This window comes from Otolemur garnettii, unplaced genomic scaffold, assembly GCF_000181295.1.
Source record: "Otolemur garnettii isolate 467f Iridium unplaced genomic scaffold, OtoGar3 scaffold00097, whole genome shotgun sequence".
NCBI lineage: Eukaryota > Metazoa > Chordata > Mammalia > Primates > Galagidae > Otolemur > Otolemur garnettii.
Window position 1 is genome coordinate 2,772,013 of NW_003852492.1, and position 17,481 is coordinate 2,789,493.

Consider the following 17,481-nt stretch of genomic DNA (forward strand, 5'->3'; position numbering starts at 1 on the left):
TTTAACAAATATTATATTATTGAGGGGAAGAAAATCTGAAAGCAGGCAACACGTTAAAAGCATTGATATAGTTTTCTGGTGCTAACAAAGTTCACTGACAGTAAAAATTTTACTTTGTTCCACCTAAGAAATTTCCTTAAATTCTAATTTTAAAAAATCTCTTCTGCACTGATATGAGCCTGTTCACTGAACTGTGAGGACCAAGTATGAAAATAAAAATGAAAGAGAACTCAGGTTCAGCCTGAGTCTAAAGGGTCTGACATCTGATGATGACTCTGTTAAATGTGTAATTTAAAGTCCTAATTCCTTATTTTTAATCACAGGGTTGCTAACCGTCTGACTTTTCTGAAGGATCAGAGAACTTTTTCCACTCTTAACTGGACACAAGACCCTTCTCAGGCAGGGAGAATGAAGCGTCCGTGCGGCAAGCTGGTGCAGCTGGTGCAGCAGCAGGGGGCCAAGAGCAGGTGGCACCTGCTCTGAACCACGCGGCAAGCACCGAGAAGGGACAAAGTTAATCCACAGTCAGCTATCCACAGTCAGCTAAAGGCAGGCAGTCCTCTGGCTCTTACAAATTAGCCCTCTATGGCAAGTATGGTCTGTGACAAATTTCTTTACTAGGTTTCAACACAGTGCTTTACAATCATTCAGATCGTTTTAAAAGACAAAAATGACACAGTCTATAGATGGAATCAGTGGTAACGAAGTAGGGAAGGGGAAGAAGATGATTTGTTTACTTTTATTAGTTTCTAAATGTGGTCGGGGTTTTATAGCTTTTTTTTTTTTTTTATCTTTTTGGTTATTGAAAAAAAATATAGAACAGTCCACTGTCCAGCAGAGGCTGCTTCAACTCTATTGCTCCCAGGGCTCATTCTGCATGGACCTGTGTTTCAGGATGCTGCAAGGACAGCTCTGTGGGCAAGAAGGCCCCCTGACCCAAAGCTGTAGCATAGGTCCTGCTCTGTGGATGGGGAAAGCCTGGGGGCACATACGTTCCCATGCCTCCCCCTCCAAAGCCTCCTCGCTGGTGCTGAGGCAGGGAGTGGTAATCCTCCAGGTTATCGTACTGGGACACCACAGTCATATTGCTCTGGCGCTTGCCATGTGGCTGGTATTGGTACAGCATACTGGGGTCCCTCTCCACGTTCTGGGTATGATGGAGTTTTAGGCTATGACTCCTTTCTGGCTTAGGAGGTGGGACCACTGACTGAGTGAGGTGCTCATCCTCCTTGTAGCAGTCTCTGGAGTGTTTCTCTGGGGCAGGAGGCTGCCTAGCCCAAGGCCGCTCCAGCTCTTTGGAGAGCCTCACCTCTTTGTGGTTCAGTCTTAAAGAGTCTTGCCCTGATGTAGCATATTTTGCTCCAGAGCTATGGTAGCTGACTGGCTCACAAGTGTCTGGAATCCCTTTGGGCCCATAATCTAACTGACCAGTTCCCTGCGGGTAAGGTGGCCCATTTTTTGATTCACACAGTTGCCTATGGCTTGCTTCCTGATGTGCCCTGTGCTCGGGGAGACCACACCCCAGGTCATGGAGCTTCCTATTCCTAAGGCTGCTCTGCTTCTGGGGGAGGGAGGGCTTCTCTGCCTGTGTGCTGCCATACCCTCCATGGTGGTGGGCTCTGTCTACCTCTGCCTCTGGGTGCTTCCTATAGAAGCGGTCATCTCCCTCAGGACTCATGGCCTTGGCTGGGTGTCGGCCCTCCTTTCCCTCTGCCACTGAGAGAAGTCCAGTTTTCCCAGGATCAGATTTACTGCGCAGATGGATGACATATATCCCTCCCAAGTCATCGTGCACAGCTGGGGCCATGTTATCATACTGGGACATGACAGGCCCCTTCACCTTCTGTCGAGCACGGCTCTCTCTCCGGATGGACTGCATGCGGTATTTCTCCATGTCCTCAAGATCCCATGATGTGTAGGTGTGCTTTATGTCAGCAGCTGGAGGCATGTTAACTACACCGTGGTCATTACCAGAGAAGTAGCTGGCCACATTGGCCCGGGGCCGTGCAGGCAGACCAGCGTAACTGTACACGCTCTTCCCTTGCAGCCTGGGAGTGTAGAAAGCAAAATCGCGACTGGGCAGGCGGTGAAGCGGTCTCAGCTGGACTGTGCCATAGGCATCCACATCACACAGGGCTCCATCTGGACTGTAATAGGAACTGGATGAACTGGAGTAAGGGCTGTACCGGTAGTGGACCCGTCCATTCTCAAAGTAAGGCTGAAGCTGAGTCACGTGGTAATCTGTGCGGGCCTGGGAGGACTGATATGGCTTGTACTGGTACAGGGGTCTTGGACAGTAGGCTGGTTCATCATCTGGGGGAACTTCTGTCCGTGAAATGGGAACAGAGCGAATCATGGAAGATGGAGGGGCGTGGAGAGACTGTACTCTCCGGATAGTAGGGTGTGGTGGAATATCTTCAGGGTAACAAGAACTTCTAACAGAGGAGCTCAAAGAAGATACATACTCAACCCGGCTGCATGGCTTGGAGTGGTGGCCCGAAGCATTTCTTCCTGGGGCCACATAGGTGTTGTAGCGAGGACCCATGGAGGCTGGTGGCTCTGACCTGGCACCATACACCTGGTGTTGCTCTAATTTACTGTGGTGTGCAGGTACACTCTGGGGACGGTACTGGCAGCCTGGAGTCATATTGAAATGCAAACAGTTTTCTGGACCAAAGGGCTCAGTGGTGACATCAGGCCTCACGAAGGAGGGATAGGCTGTTTTCTGAGAAGCATGCTTAGGCTGTGGGACAGGAAGTGGTAAAGGCAGCACGCCATCCACAGAGGCAGATGAAGCTGTGATGAAAGAGTGATAGTTGGAGCTGCTGGTGGCATCTGCACTGCTGGGGTGGATGGCAGCAGCGACCTTACTTTCCACTGTCCTGGTGGGGGGAACCGGCGCAGGGAAGCCACAGGAGTGCACAGGGACAGACTCGGCCCGCAGGTGCAGCAGGGGGGCCCGGCCGCCTTCCCGCACGTTCTCAGGCAGGCCTGGCTGGGCAGCAAGAGCAGCCGCGGGGCACTGAGTAGCTGCACTGCCCTCGCCAAGGAAGACAGACGCAAGGTCCTCCAGGGCTCGAGGTTCAGGTGGCCTCTCTGGAGCTGGAACTACTCCTTGGACCTATTGAAAGATGATAACATTATGAGTCTGGTTTTTTTTAATGCTCCTGCTATGGAATCAACTACTATTAAATTTGTAACTCATATGCCGGAGCTACATGGGCACAGCATGAACTTTCCTAACCCATGAGGTCACCACGGACCTGTCCTCATTGCCAGGCCAAGAAGGCAGATGTCAATATCTGCAGCAATACCCATTGCCATCCTCAGAGAACCATTCCAGGGTTTCTAATTTATGACAGGTTCTAAACATGAGACGAGGCTGCCTCTGGAATTATCTTAATGAGTAGATCAAATATAGGTTTAGTCAACTAACACTGTCTGACTTAAAATATATACCCAGTTTTTTGGTGCCATCTCAACACCAAGAACATTTTATTAAATTAAAAGAGTTGATTCAACCGACTGCACACGGTGAGCAGGTTTAGTCCCTCAAATATAGGGATGGGCAATGTCCAACTCAAAGTGTCTTTTCCTGTCTTTTTCCACCTCAGTCTGAGGGCCCATAATCCCAAATATGTCCTAACAGCAATTCTACAGATATTCCATACCTCAGAAGCAGGTACTAATATAATATCTTCCACCAAGGACTAGAAATTTAAACCCTTCTAGTTCAGTGCCACCAAAAACCTTTGGTAACTTTTTTGAACACAAAAAATTAAAAAGAAATCTTAGCATTCTGCATACTAATTTTATTCTTAAATATAGAACAGTGTGCAGATTAATGCTGTGAAAACAAAAATTCCTGAGGAATGATAATTTCTAATGCTTCTTAAAATCTACAAGGCAGAGAAGGAAGCATTTTCACTGCACAGATGTGAACAGCTGGCAGAGGGTGGTTAACGACTTGCCCAAAGTCACGAGTTGGCACAAAACAAAATCCCACAACCCCAACACCTAAAGCCTATTTGTCTCAGGTGATCACCACATCTTAGTCATGATCAGAAGACAACAGCAGCAGGTTAGTTAACGACCACTGCCCAGTAAGTGCTCCTTTCTTGGAGAAAAAAAAAACAGCGTCAAGGTGAAGGCTGATTCCATTCCACCCTCAAATGGAAACCTTGCCACAGGACCTAACATCAGTGTGGTCCTGACGCAAAGATGACAACACACTCTGCTGGGAAATGACATACCTTTGGGAAAAGTTTATTTCATCTCCCAGACTTTCTCCCCTTCTTACCTTGTGGGAATTAGTTAATCCTATACTGGCTGCTGCTTGTACTTGCCCCACGCCTGGTGGCTGCTCTGCTGACCTCTGGGAAGGAGGTGGGGGAAGGGGACGATTAGTTCTGTGCCTGCGCTGAAGGGTGGCGGCAGCAAAGTCAGCAGCAGTGGGTGGGTCCACCACGTCCCAGCTGGCTTCCCTGGGGCTCGTTTCAGCTACTGCTGGAGCAGCTGTCATGTAAGTCAAGGTGTTGGCATTCTCTTCAGGGGACCCAGAAGGAGGGTAGATTTTGTCCCTAGGCAAATCAGAAGGTGTGGGAGATTTGTCTGCAAGTTCTGAAGGGCGATGAGGTTTATCCACACTTGCACCAAGATAAGAAGGGGGCTGATCTCCACTGTAGAAATGGACTGGGAGCTGGTCCTGATCCACGAAGGAGACGGTCGGTACACGGCTCTTTCCAGAATGGGCTTCAGGGAAACCGACGTGACCATCAGATTTCTCTGAGTCTGTTAAGGTAACTGAAGTAATTCTGGCCTTTTCTGGGTCCCCAGATAAATAGGTGTGATGTGGCTGATTCCCTGCTAAGTCTACTTGGTGAGGTTGCTCCCCAGATTCGATTGTGTGGGAAGGGGTAGGATCCCTAGTAGCGGCTATCTCTGGTAGAGGCCGGTCACAGTTTCCTGTTGCATTATTCTGGAGCTGGAAGTGCTCTGCTGGTCGATCCGTTTGGAAATAGGCCTTATCTAGGGTAACAGTGGAGTAAGAACTGGGCAGCTCATCTTCAGTTGTAGCCACCGCTATGTCTCCGTAATTTGTATAACCAGCCTGAGAAGTCCCTGGTCTCTTCAATGACTGAGTTGAGGCTTGCTGTGCAGACTCAGCTAACGCTAGCGCCAACATTCGGGCAACATTTTTCGGAGGCGGTGGTGGAGGGATAAGAGAGACTGAACTGACAGGAACGGAATCCTGAGGGGGGTCATGGGTAACTGCTCCTAGTGGGAAATTGGGAAAAAAAATGAGAGTGAAAAGGTAGCTCATGTTACCCTCTGTGGAAAGCCAAATACTCCCTATTTGCCTTCATATTTCAGAACAGCAATCCATGGTCTTCTATCCCACATGCAAACGCTGCAGAAAACACATCTGGTTCAGAAGGAAAACTAAGACAAACAGGGTTTAATACTGCACTCTCCTCTTGAATTGCTACAAAGATGGGGGTAAAAAAAGCAGGTCCCTCACCTGGCAGAGGAAAGACTGCTTAACAAACAAGCTTCGAGTGCCTGCAGGTTGTTACTATGAACAGTTTTTACATTTGATGGTGAAGGCTGGTCTGTTAACTTGTAAGGCTACAATAAAGGTATTTTATTAGAAGAGAAAGCAGAATCAAGAGCTATTCAGTTGTGCAAAAATTATCCATGAATTCTCACTGTCCAAAGAGATAAGGGGACTTTTGTGAAGGTTTGAAGCAGGACCACTGGCCCTTTGGGGGAGTTTTGTTTGACTGATTTTAATTTAGGGCTTTGAGCCATCAGTACCACCCAGAAAAGCATTCTCTTTGATTAAAGACTAGCTGTGGAAAAAATTTCTCTCTTAAAAGGCACAGATGGCACACAGGATTGAAGATCCCTCTTAACTTAAAGAAAAAACGGAGGAAAACCAACGGTACCTGTCTGAGACTGTCCAGAAGCTACAGCCTTACTCTGACTGCTGGAGGCAGACTGCTCCTCTGTCCCTGGCAACTCTACTTCTTCAGCAGCCACCTGGTCCAGGGGCTGGACTTCGGATTCACATCCTTCTTGGGCCTCTCTCTCATTGACTTTCATCTTTACTACCTGGGTGGGGGATCTGTTTGTGACATCTCTTTCTTCAACGCTTCTGTCACACGCTGGAGACGATGCATTCTGAGCTGCAGTATCTGAAACTGTACCAATGACGTCTGACACCCGAGGCAGGAGGGTCACTGAAATTGGCTCAGATATGTTCATAGAAGGTGATTTGTTTAATTTCCGTCCTATCTTCGGAGAGAAAGCATAGATGACCTTTTCAGTAAATGAGGATGGCTTAGATGCTTTCTCTTCAGTTGGGCTCAAGTCCAGGGTAAAGAATGGACTTAGCTTCTCCTGAAGAGGAGAAACGGGTTCAGAACTTGCAGTGCTTCCTGGCGTTTGAGACTGGCTACCACCAGCTTCCGCATCCTTTATATTGGCACTTGGTTTGTCCTTGGAGTACCCTAATGAATCTAAGAAGGAAGCACCACTTTCCAGACATTCTGATTCGGCCTTAGGAGGACTGCATTGAAATGACATTGGGTCAAAGTCCAGGCTGGCTACTCCAATGTCTGGTGGGCTCAAGTCAACCTCCTCAGCTGAGTGAGGAGACATGAGGGCAGGAATGTGCAGCAGCCCTGCCTCCTCCTCACTCTCATGGTCATGGGGCAGGTTATCATAGGAGTTACAGCGGGTCCCCAGCATCTCTCCATTAAAAGAGGCAGACAGCGCATCACTGCTAGATCTGGGCCTTCTGGGTCGGAAGAGCTTGGAATCACCTGGTAAAAAGGACAACAAAGTCAAAGCAGGAACGTCCAGGACACCCAGCGCTGTGGTGAGCAACCTGCTCGCATGGCAATGACTGACCATACAGGGTAAGGGAACGTCCCAGGATACCCAGCGCTGTGGTGAGCAACCTGCTCGCATGGCAATGACTGGCCATACAGGGTAAGGGAATGTCCCAGGATACCCAGTGCCGTGGTGAGCGACCTGCTCGCATGGCAATGACTGACCATACAGGGTAAGGGAATGTAACTTCTAATTTTCTTTCTGGAAATTTTCTCTCAGTGCACACAGATCATTTAAACTTGAGATAAGAGAACTTTCAAACCAAATGCTAAATAACAAAGATTTACTATAATCAGAGGGAGCGTATAGCATTTCATGATCTGGATAAAGAAAAAGGACCACAGCTCTTGGATTGTATCACTAGCCCAATGCTGTCTCTTGTGTGACTTTGGCAAGTGTTTCTCTGTGTCTCTTTTATCACTAACCCACTAACCCTTTAAATAGCATTTTGGATCTATACCAGCAACTAGGCTATTTATGGGAAAATATTATTATAATTCCAAGTTTCTTTAAAAATTGAACTTCTCAATTAAAAAAAAACTTCACAATCCTATAAAGTATATATACATGTCTATAGTAAGAAATTCCTTTCAGATACTTCACAAATTTCGCCTTTTTTCTTTAAAAAGAATAGGCTTTAAGTTTCTCCAGCAAAGGGCTCAGGAGAGACAGAGGGCGCCGTGAGGCTCCTTGACTCCACCGCACACCCCACGGAGGACAGAGCTCTCCATTCCATTAGAAAGACTAGACTTGCCCTGGTGACAGTGTGATAGGAAGAGGCAGAAACTACCTCAACATGAATACTTAGGACAGCACTGGCCACTCATAAAATGGACCCTACTCAAATGCTGTTTTCTGCTTAGCATTAGCATATGCCCAGCCTACTGCGTATTGTTAACGTAGATTATCTTAACTACAGTTTAGCTGAAAATCTTGGAAAACTCATAAGGTATCAGCCACTCAGATAAAGTGATATGGGAGAACTTCTTGAATCATAAGGAGAGCCTCTGGTCAGTGAGGGTCTGGCAGTTAGAACACTTCATAATGAAGATGAGAAAATTCACCAAGAGGACCACACGTCAGGATGCTTAAGAAGAACCCTTGGGAAATCCAGGTAGCTCTTGCTTAGTTTTGAAAAAGGACCTTCTTTATAACACTATTACTAAGCCAAAACTCAAACGAAAGCTGTCCTGTTTTGACATGGATTTATCCCCCCAAATGATACCTTCTTCCAAATTAAAACGGCAATATTTTTTTGTTATCAATATTAGGACATAGTTGCAACTATAATCCAACTTGCTAAATGAAATATAAACTAATTTACATAAATTTTTAGTTTTGTTTTTTAAGTTATGTTGCAATCAAAACCTTTTTCACTATTTACTATGATATTTTGGTTCCCATTTTAATCAGATGTACTCTTGGGTAATGAATGCCACCTGTAACAAATCTGATCTATGAAATTTAAGGTCAGATTAAGCCTTTTGCAAGAGAAAAGACGACTAGTCGAAATATCAAAACTGCTGAATTTTATACTTTGCAACATTATGCTCCCATTATGAGATGTAAAGAAGGGAAGTGTAACAGCAAAGTCTTCACTAGGTCTTAATAGATATAAGTGGTTAACTTAAAATCGGTTCAGCTATTTTTATGTAAATTAAATAGCAATCCTGCCAACAGTGCAAAGATCAAAGACTGCGACCATACTGCAACACCCATCTGAGTCACAGGGGAGACGAAGGTCTCAGGACACGGATGTGATCTTCTTTTATGCAACAAGTAACAGAACACAACAACTGCCACTTTCAGTCTCACCATCAACTGCATGAAGAGACGTAAGGGACTCCTCACTTTTAGCCGAGCGGAGGGTTCCTTCTGCTCTGCCGCCTGAAGGATGGAAATCAAAAGTGCCGAGTTTTAACATTTGGTTCATATGTAGTTAAAGGGATCAGTATTATTCTTGACAGATTTAAACTTCCAAGAGTGATTAAATGTACATTTTGCCAGCAATTTATTACCTTCTTAAATAATGTATTATACTGTTCTCAAATGGTTTCCTAAGAAATCTCTTTCCTAAAGGATTATGGACTTAAGCATAAAGACTAACTATAAGACTTCTTTCTTTATTTCCCAAAGACCAGTATGGTATCTGGAGATGGTATCATACTCGGTTTAGAGTGGGTACTGAACCCAATGACTGGTGTCCCTGTGAACAGAGAGGACACAGAGGCCAAGGAGGCCGGGGGGGGGGGGCTGGCAGGGAGTGGCGTGGAGGCCGAGGAGGTCCGAAGTGGGGGCAGAGAATGGAGCGGAGCTGCCACAAGCCGAGAAACCTCCAGAGCCACAGGAGCTGCCAGAGGCCAGAGAGGCATCTGCCCTGGAGCCTCTGAAGAAAGCACAGCCCTGCAGCCCTTGGATTTCAGATTTTGAGCTTCCAGAACTATGAGAAAATTAATTCCTATTGTTTTCTTTTACTACTTGATTTGTGGTGATTTGTTAATAGCAGCTTGGGGCTATTAACACAGATATTTTAATAACATATGTTGAATCCTGCCTAATATCTTCACCTTCTTCCAATGCTCCCTTCACAGCCTCTCTTCCCCTCAGAGGATGGTACCCACCTCTTACTCTTTGCCCATCTTTCTGATAATTCTTCCTTTTCTACTTCTTTAAACACATTGCTTTTCTTCAGATCCCAAACTATTCCTCTCTTCTGTTTCCATATCCTGAAAGACTTGGTCTTTTTTCAATTAGGAGAACCCCTACTGATGCTTTAAAAGGTGAGAGGCTACACTTTCTGACCACCAGCCCCTCCCCATAAGAGCTGACAATTCCTACACAAATACCTTGTATAAACCTGTATCAACAGCTGTAATTCTGCACTGAAATTTATTTTCTTACAGTTAACTCAGAAGGCAGTCTTAATTTCCATGGTGCCTGTGGAGCCAGCTCTCAGCACACACTTTCTCCACAGTTGCAGACTGAATGAATGACAAAGCAATGAACTGAACATCATGCTTCTCAAATGGCCTGAGAAGAACGCACGACTATCCTTCCTAGAGTCAGAAGCTGGGAGAATCAGGAAAACGTGGGTTTTCTGACACTATAGGAGAGATTCCACAGTTGGAATCAAAACCCTTCCTTCATGTGTACAGCCAAGGAAGTAGCAGAAACCTCCCATGTAACTTTTACAGCATTAGTATTAGTGTGCTTCACCACAGCGCCCAGGAACAGCAGGCAGGGCCCTGACCTTTCAGAGCCATGGCTTTCATCTCCGAAGGCTCACTCTCATTACGCTGCAACTTGCGTTTGGAAACAGACGATGATTTCCCTAAGTTGAAGAAGGAACGCCAGCTGCCCACCGGAGACTTTTTCATCTTATTTTGAGGCCTCTTTCTACGAGAGAGAAAAATGATTAATCAGTATTAAGGCAGCCAAGGGTCTGTCTTTCCTTACAGAAAAAGAAATGAACAAATGAAAGGAAAAACCACACAGCCTGGAGAGGCACAGCCGAAATGGCAAACGCTCGTCCCCTTTCCATGTAGTGCCCGCTACACAGAGCAGCTCGCTGAAGTGGGACATGGAAATTAAACACGCAGATTTTATTAGTAGTAACTATTTTCACAAACACCATTTTTCTGCATATCTTTCTGTTTAGACCCAATTTCACAGTCTGCAAAGCAAGTGGGAATAAGACGTATCTAGGAACCGGAAGTATTCAGCTGCCAACAATAACACACATGGAGTGAGAGAAAACCATCTGAGCATGAGCAGAGTTGTGACAGGAAAGAAGTGTTACGAATAATAACTACGCTATACGGAATGCCAGGCACTATGCCAACTGTTTCACATGTAGTACACTCTTGAAATTAGATACAGCCACTGAGGTAGGCACTGTTGTTCTCAGTTCACAGCTGAGGAAGTTAAGACATGAAGTTCAAATAATTTCCTTCATGTTATAAAACTAGGAAATGATGGAGTGAGGGCTGAAATTCAAGTCTGTTTATATCCCAGTATTTACTCTTTTCACCACTACTCTATAAAGAAACTTTTAGGATAAATCATGGAGCAAAAAATATAAAATCAAGAGCTGAAGACAAACTCAAAGACAAAGTAAAGGTGTGTTCCAACGTCGTGCTGTTAGTAAAAAAGAGGAGTAGACTAAATATTGAAAGAAGAAATCCTCAAGTTTTATTAGGACTGCCCAATTCAGAGAACCAAAATCCTTACTTCACGTATAATAGCCAAATAAGTGGTAGAAACATCAAATTTAACTTTTACATACATTAGTCTTCCTAGTGTAACCAGTAAATAAGATACAAACCATGAGTTATCATTTCTCTAGAGAAACAAGAATCTCAGAGCCAGAAGGCACACTGAGCCAGCACCTGCACAGGGTCTCAAATTTTAGCAGTGTCACCGATCACTTGCAAAGCTTCTTAAGAGACAGATGTCTGGGTCCCACCCCTATAGTTTTTGATTCAGCGGGTCTGGGGTAGGAATGTACAATCTGTATTTCTAACAATTACCAGGTGATTCTGCTGCTGCTGGGAGGTTATACCCTTGAGAAGCACTAGTCTGCTCTAACATCAATATGAAACCAGTGTCCATCCTATCACCATCCACTCATGACTTTCTCAATAAGCCCTTCCAACACAGTTTATTCCTAAACAAATTTCTAAACAGTATCTCTCAGGGAGAAAAATCAACCCTACAAAATGAAAGAGTATCATTTTCAAAACAATTTTCTCTATACAATTGATTTTCTTCTTTTGAAAAATCACGTGATGGTGTAATGCTTTGCAAGAATCATTTGTCATTCCCTACCAAACATTAAGCATCATCCATATTCAAATAAAAAGGTTTTTTTGAAACTGGCCCAGAATTTAATAAAATACTAAAATACAAAACTAAAAGTGAACTAAAAGAAAACAGTAATACACAGCTATGAAAATCATGTTACAACAGGATTTAATGAACTTACCTTTCAAGTGGGAACTCAATTATGGTATGAAATTTTCCCTGAAGTGCAGCAGGTCCTTCTCCTACTTCGATATATTTATTTTCAGTAACAATCGGAGAATTGACCTGAGCTTGCGTTCGTGCCTGGGCTTCCTCCAATGTCAGCAATTTGGTGGATGGAGAGGACACCAGCAGGGACTTGGGCCTTGATAAAGAGGCTTCAAAAGAAGGCAAAGCAATGTAGAAAGTCAAGTGTGTGTGAGTAGGACCATCTGTTATCTGTCTATCCATCTCTCTACCTATGTTGTTTCAAATTTTCTTGAAGTATTTTCTCATTTATTTATTTATTATAAATTTTTTTTTTTTTTGAGACAGAGTCTCACTTTGTCACCCTGGGTAAAGTACCATGGTGGTATCATAGCTCACAGCAACCTCAAACCCCTGTGCTCAAGCCATCCTCTTGCCTCAGTTTTTCATTTTTAGTAGAGATGGGTGGAGTCTCACTCTTGCTCAAGCTGGTCTCGAACTCCTGAGCTCAACACAATCCACCCGCCTTGGCCTCCCAGAGTACTAGGATCACAGGTGTGAGCCACCGCACCCGGCCTCTTCAAGTATTTTAAATGGTAAAAATCATGCTGCTTTATATAAATAGACATGCCAGTAGCACATGTTATACATATTCTTTTAACTGGTTAACTATTTAACTATTTTCCTTTCTTAAAAGATACTGATCACTAACATATTTATAGTTTTGGAAGGAATTTTTATTCTTTTGCTCCATGTTATATCTTTATATACATCAATAATGGGTGGCAAGAGCTTTTCTTTTTACAACATCTTTTTTAATGTGTCATGAACTTAGATCACAATAGGTCTAATATGCTGTATCTACTACATACACACAAAATAAAAATCAAACTGTGCATGTGAGAAAACATATAAATCAGCTGCCTTATACCAATGACCTGCCTTACCAACTGAGGTGAGAAATGTGGATTTCCATTCCTTCAGCAGCACCTACAAGCTCCTGGCAGTAAACAAAGCCCCTTAAAGCCGTACCTGCCCCTTCCTGCATGACTGCACTGATTTTGCCACTGAAGAGCACATCAACGTGATTGAGGATGAACTCAACCACCACAGACTGAATCCTCACTTCCATGAAGGCCGCTGTGCCACTGAAGCAGGCAGATTCTATCTGTTTTGATCTGTGAGATAAACATTTCCATCAGAAAGTTACAAAGATAGCATAGTCTTAAAGGGCCTTTTTTTTTTAAACCATACAAATCAGACAAATCAGAAGAAGAAATCACAGTTTTATAGTTCCTTAGCTAAGCCTCAATTGCCTCTTGTAGGGAGAGACTGATGAAAAGAATGGATTTGTTTTACCTTCAGAATTTTTCCTTACCAAACACTAATGAATTCAGAGTTTAATTTAAGATAATTAGTTCTACTGAAAGTCTTAAGTTAAATGCAAATTACCTTAGCAGGTTTGGAGCCCAAACAATTGCTAGGTTTTTTGCGTGCATATTTGTGATGGAACAATAGTCAGCGAGAAGAGACAAGTGTCTCATTAGGAACTCCAGTGTTCTGGAAAATAAAATACAACACATTAACAGAAGGAAACAGTATCTAACAGTGTAGAACACAAAATCCCACCAATTAATTTGTAAATTTTCAGTAGCAAAATGGAAAAAGAGTCCATACAAAACGACGCAATGCTACCTCCTAGGTTTAAGTATCATTTTCAGAAATGACTCCTTCACAAAAGCTAGTTCTAGACCAAATGATATTTTAAAGTTATGTATTCTACTTGCAGCAGACACATTAACAGGAAAGAGTTTAAATTCTTCTTCTATGAAAGACAATAGGAATGTCTCTTAAGCATAAAAATGGTTAAAAGAAAAATTCCAATAGGCATCAGGGGAGATTATCTGAGCAAATAATGTGCTTCTGGAATAAAAACTCACTGCAGACCCTAATATTCTGCTTTAACTTGTCCAACCAAAATTTGCCTTATTTAAAAGATTCCATATATACTGAAATTAAATAACGGGCAGAGTAATTTTAGAAATAATATAATCAGCTTAAATTAAGTTAAACGAGGTGAGGTGAGGTGGGCACACAGACAGAGTATTACTACCACCTACCATGGCTTAAAGCGTACCTAACAGTCTGGGAATTAAAACTATTAAAGACAGTGAATGGGAGGTAGAAATCTAAGACTCTCTTGTGTGAAACACTGGTGAAAGCTGAATTGCAGTCTACATATGAGCCACAAAAATTCAGATATGCAGAACATAAATGGGAGAGGGAAAAGAACAGACCAGTTAGACTAGGCCCTGTTCCAGATGCTTCCAAGGGGAGCCTCATCTAATTCTCACGACAGCTCTCATAACCACAGTACTGCACTCCCCCTTACAGGCAGGAAAAAATCCAGGTTTGCCAGAGGTTACACAATCAGCAGCAGCAGCAGCAGTGGTGGGTTTCAAATCAAGGCTAGCATGGCTCCAAAATGCCCGCTCATTTGACAGCATCTACTGTGCTGCTTTACAGCTAAAACGATATTGTCTGTCTTTTATAGAGGGTTAAAAAGACAAACAGAAGTGAGGCTCACGAGAGGGCCACGTAGAGATGGGAATCTTGAGAAATGTATTTAGAAAATAATGTGAAATTGTATTATGGGGGTGAAGGAAAGATTAAAGAACTTCAGAAATGTATTTCATAAGAATTGCAAATTAAACCACCAAAGATGCCTATGTGATTCACCTATCTAATTATAAAGACATTTTTTGAAAGTCAGTGTAGAATTCCTAGTCAGTATTCTAGGCAGGAAGCACTTTCAGATTTAGCACTTCAGAGTCCAAACTGCACAAGCTTCTGTGGAACACAATTTGGATGTTATAGTATAGTAGTGAGGGAAAAATGTTAGTATCTTTTGATTTTCAGAATTTCACTGCCAAATTTTATCCTATTTAAAAAAAAAAAAATCCAGGCAGGTGGACTGTCAGAGCTTAAGTGTTAGAGACCAACCTGAGTGACAGTGAGACCCTGCCTCTAAAAACAGCCAAGCGTGTGGTGGGCACCTGGAGTCCCAGCTACTTGGGAGGCTGAGGCAAAAGGCTCACTTTAACCCAAGAGTTTGAGGTTGCTGTGAGCTATGGCTTCACAGCACTCTACCAGGGGCAATAAAGTTGAGACCGTGTCTCAAAAAAAAAAAAAAAATCCAGATTCCATGTGAAAAGGATGATCCTCATTATAATATTCAAAATTGGAAAAAAATAATCTACACTACCATGGTAGGTAATAAAATGTGTATTGGGACATTGGTAAAAGGGTATTACTAGGACACATATACCACATACACACCATCAAGCTATAAAATATACAGAACATAAATGCAATAAATATATATACTGAACACCTGTGTGTAAGACTCTACGTTGGGAATACAGTGTAAGACAGAATTCATGACCTTAAGGGGCTTATGTTTCAAAGACATAATATAGATGGTCTCTAACTTACGATTTTTCAACTTTATCATGGTGTGAAAGCAGGTTGCATTCAGTACAAGCCACACTTTGAATTCTGAACGTTGAACATTTCTAGGGCTGGCAATAGTGATGTGACACTGCTCAAGATGCTGGGCAGTGGCATCCACCGATAGCCCCCAGCATCCACACGGGTGAGTGACCAGTACTCCACAGTGCTGCAGCTAACTCTGCCCCGCGACAGAGTAAGGTGAGCATTGTGAGCAGGCAGGCCAGGCTAAGCTGTGATGTTCAGCAGGTTAAGTAAATTAAGTTTGTTTACAGTACTTTAACTCACAATGGGTTTATCAGATGTACCCCTATCTTAAGTCAAGGGGCATCTGTATATTGAATAGGCAATACAGTATATATATAAAGACATATAGTAGAATATATGTTCAATAGGGAAGGTTAAATAGCAAGGAATCTATATATGTGTGTGTGTGAACATGTGTGAACGTGTGTGTGTATGTGTGTGTGTATATATATGTAGCTATTATGGGAGGAATCTCTACAACTAGTATCATAGGAGAATGTCCACCATGGTGGGAGGACTCTGGAAGCAGTAGACACACCGTAATAATCACAGGGGATGTATCCATACACACATACACAGACCACATGTGCTGTACACTCGGATCCACATGAGACACGAGATGGTGACAACAATAACAGTAAACTCATTCAGTCCGTATCACAGCATTTGCTGTTTATACCAGACCTTCCTCTAAGTGCTTTTTCTTTAATATTCACAACAGCCCTAGGAGAAAGTTACTATTGTTATCTGGGTTTTACAGATGATGAATAAGTCACACAGGCCAAGGAACCTGTCTAAGGTCATGAGGCCACACACCTGGGACTGTCAGTTTGGCTCCAGGGTCCCTACAGCACAAAGCAGAACGTACAGAGACACTATAGGCAGAAGACAGGAGTGAACATACAGACGAGTGTGAAGATGTCTGTAACATACAAGGGGCACAGCAGACCACACGGGGGGATTTACATAAAAATGTATATAATATACAACAAGATGCACAGTAGACCACACAGTGGGGGATTTATTTATATAAAAATGTATATAATATACAACAAGATGCACAGTAGCCCACAGTGGGGAATTTATTTATATAAAAATGTATAGTAGGAGACATACACGTCACTGTATGAAGGAAGTGTAATAAATACTAAGAATTCTATTAGATACATAACACATCATAGGAGAGAAGTATGTGTGTTTCTATGCATACGACAGAGCCTCTTTGTACTGATGACTCTCTTCATTCACTCACGAGAGTGAGCACCACTTTCAGTTCCCTTGAGAAATGAACTGTTTTGTGTCCCAGGCCATGTTCTGACGGCCAACAGTTTCTCTGCAGTGTTCGCCCTGAACACCATGGCCACCATCATTTGAATTATAAGCTTACCTAAAGTCAATTTTAAGTGTTTCCATACAGATTATTTTGATTTCTTATTTTTTATTTTTTTATTTTTTTATTTTTTTTTTTTTTGAGACAGAGCCTCAAGCTGTCCCCCTGGGCAGAGTGCCGTGGCATTACAGCTCACAGCAACCTCCAACTCCTGGGCTCAAGCGAGTCTCCTGCCTCCGCCTCCCAAGTAGCTGGGACCACAGGCGCCCGCCACAACGCCCGGCCATTTTTTGGTTGCAGCCGTCATTGTTGTTTGGCGGGTCCGGGCTGGGGATTCGAACCCGCCACCTTAGGTGTACGTGGCTGGCGCCTTAGCCGGTTGAGCTATAGGTGCCGAGCCTATTTTGATTTCTAATCTAATTAAATGCCACTGACATTTATAAAACGTGCTTTATTAAAAAACTAACTTTTGTTTGCATATTTTCATGAAACCTCCAAGTCCTGACAAGTGTGAGCTGCCAAAAAAGGAAGCTGCAAAATGAGTGAGAAACTAACATGTGGAGCAGAGAGACGGGACACCACACAGACCTGCCATTACTGTGACACTCTCACCCAGAGAAGAGACCGCGTGGAGCAGAGAGACGGGACACCACACAGACCTGCCGTTACTGTGACACTCTCACCCAGAGAAGAGACCGCGTGGAGCGGAGAGACGGGACACCACACAG

At 43.5% G+C, this 17,481-nt stretch overlaps 1 protein-coding gene across 1 annotated transcript in view; it reads right to left on the reverse strand.

The window, feature by feature from the left end:
- Positions 1–725: 725 nt before the first annotated feature.
- Positions 726–17,481, reverse strand: part of ARHGAP32 (Rho GTPase activating protein 32) — a 137,099-nt gene continuing 120,343 nt past the window's right edge. Inside the window, exons 15-22 of the mRNA XM_023516767.1 lie at positions 13,339–13,446; positions 12,919–13,064; positions 11,882–12,077; positions 10,148–10,293; positions 8,713–8,784; positions 5,949–6,827; positions 4,301–5,277; positions 726–3,121 (exon numbers count right to left, since the gene is read on the reverse strand). Coding sequence (XP_023372535.1) covers positions 869–3,121; positions 4,301–5,277; positions 5,949–6,827; positions 8,713–8,784; positions 10,148–10,293; positions 11,882–12,077; positions 12,919–13,064; positions 13,339–13,446 — 4,777 coding nt within the window. The 3' untranslated portion in view covers positions 726–868. The remainder of the gene's footprint in view (positions 3,122–4,300; positions 5,278–5,948; positions 6,828–8,712; positions 8,785–10,147; positions 10,294–11,881; positions 12,078–12,918; positions 13,065–13,338; positions 13,447–17,481) is intronic.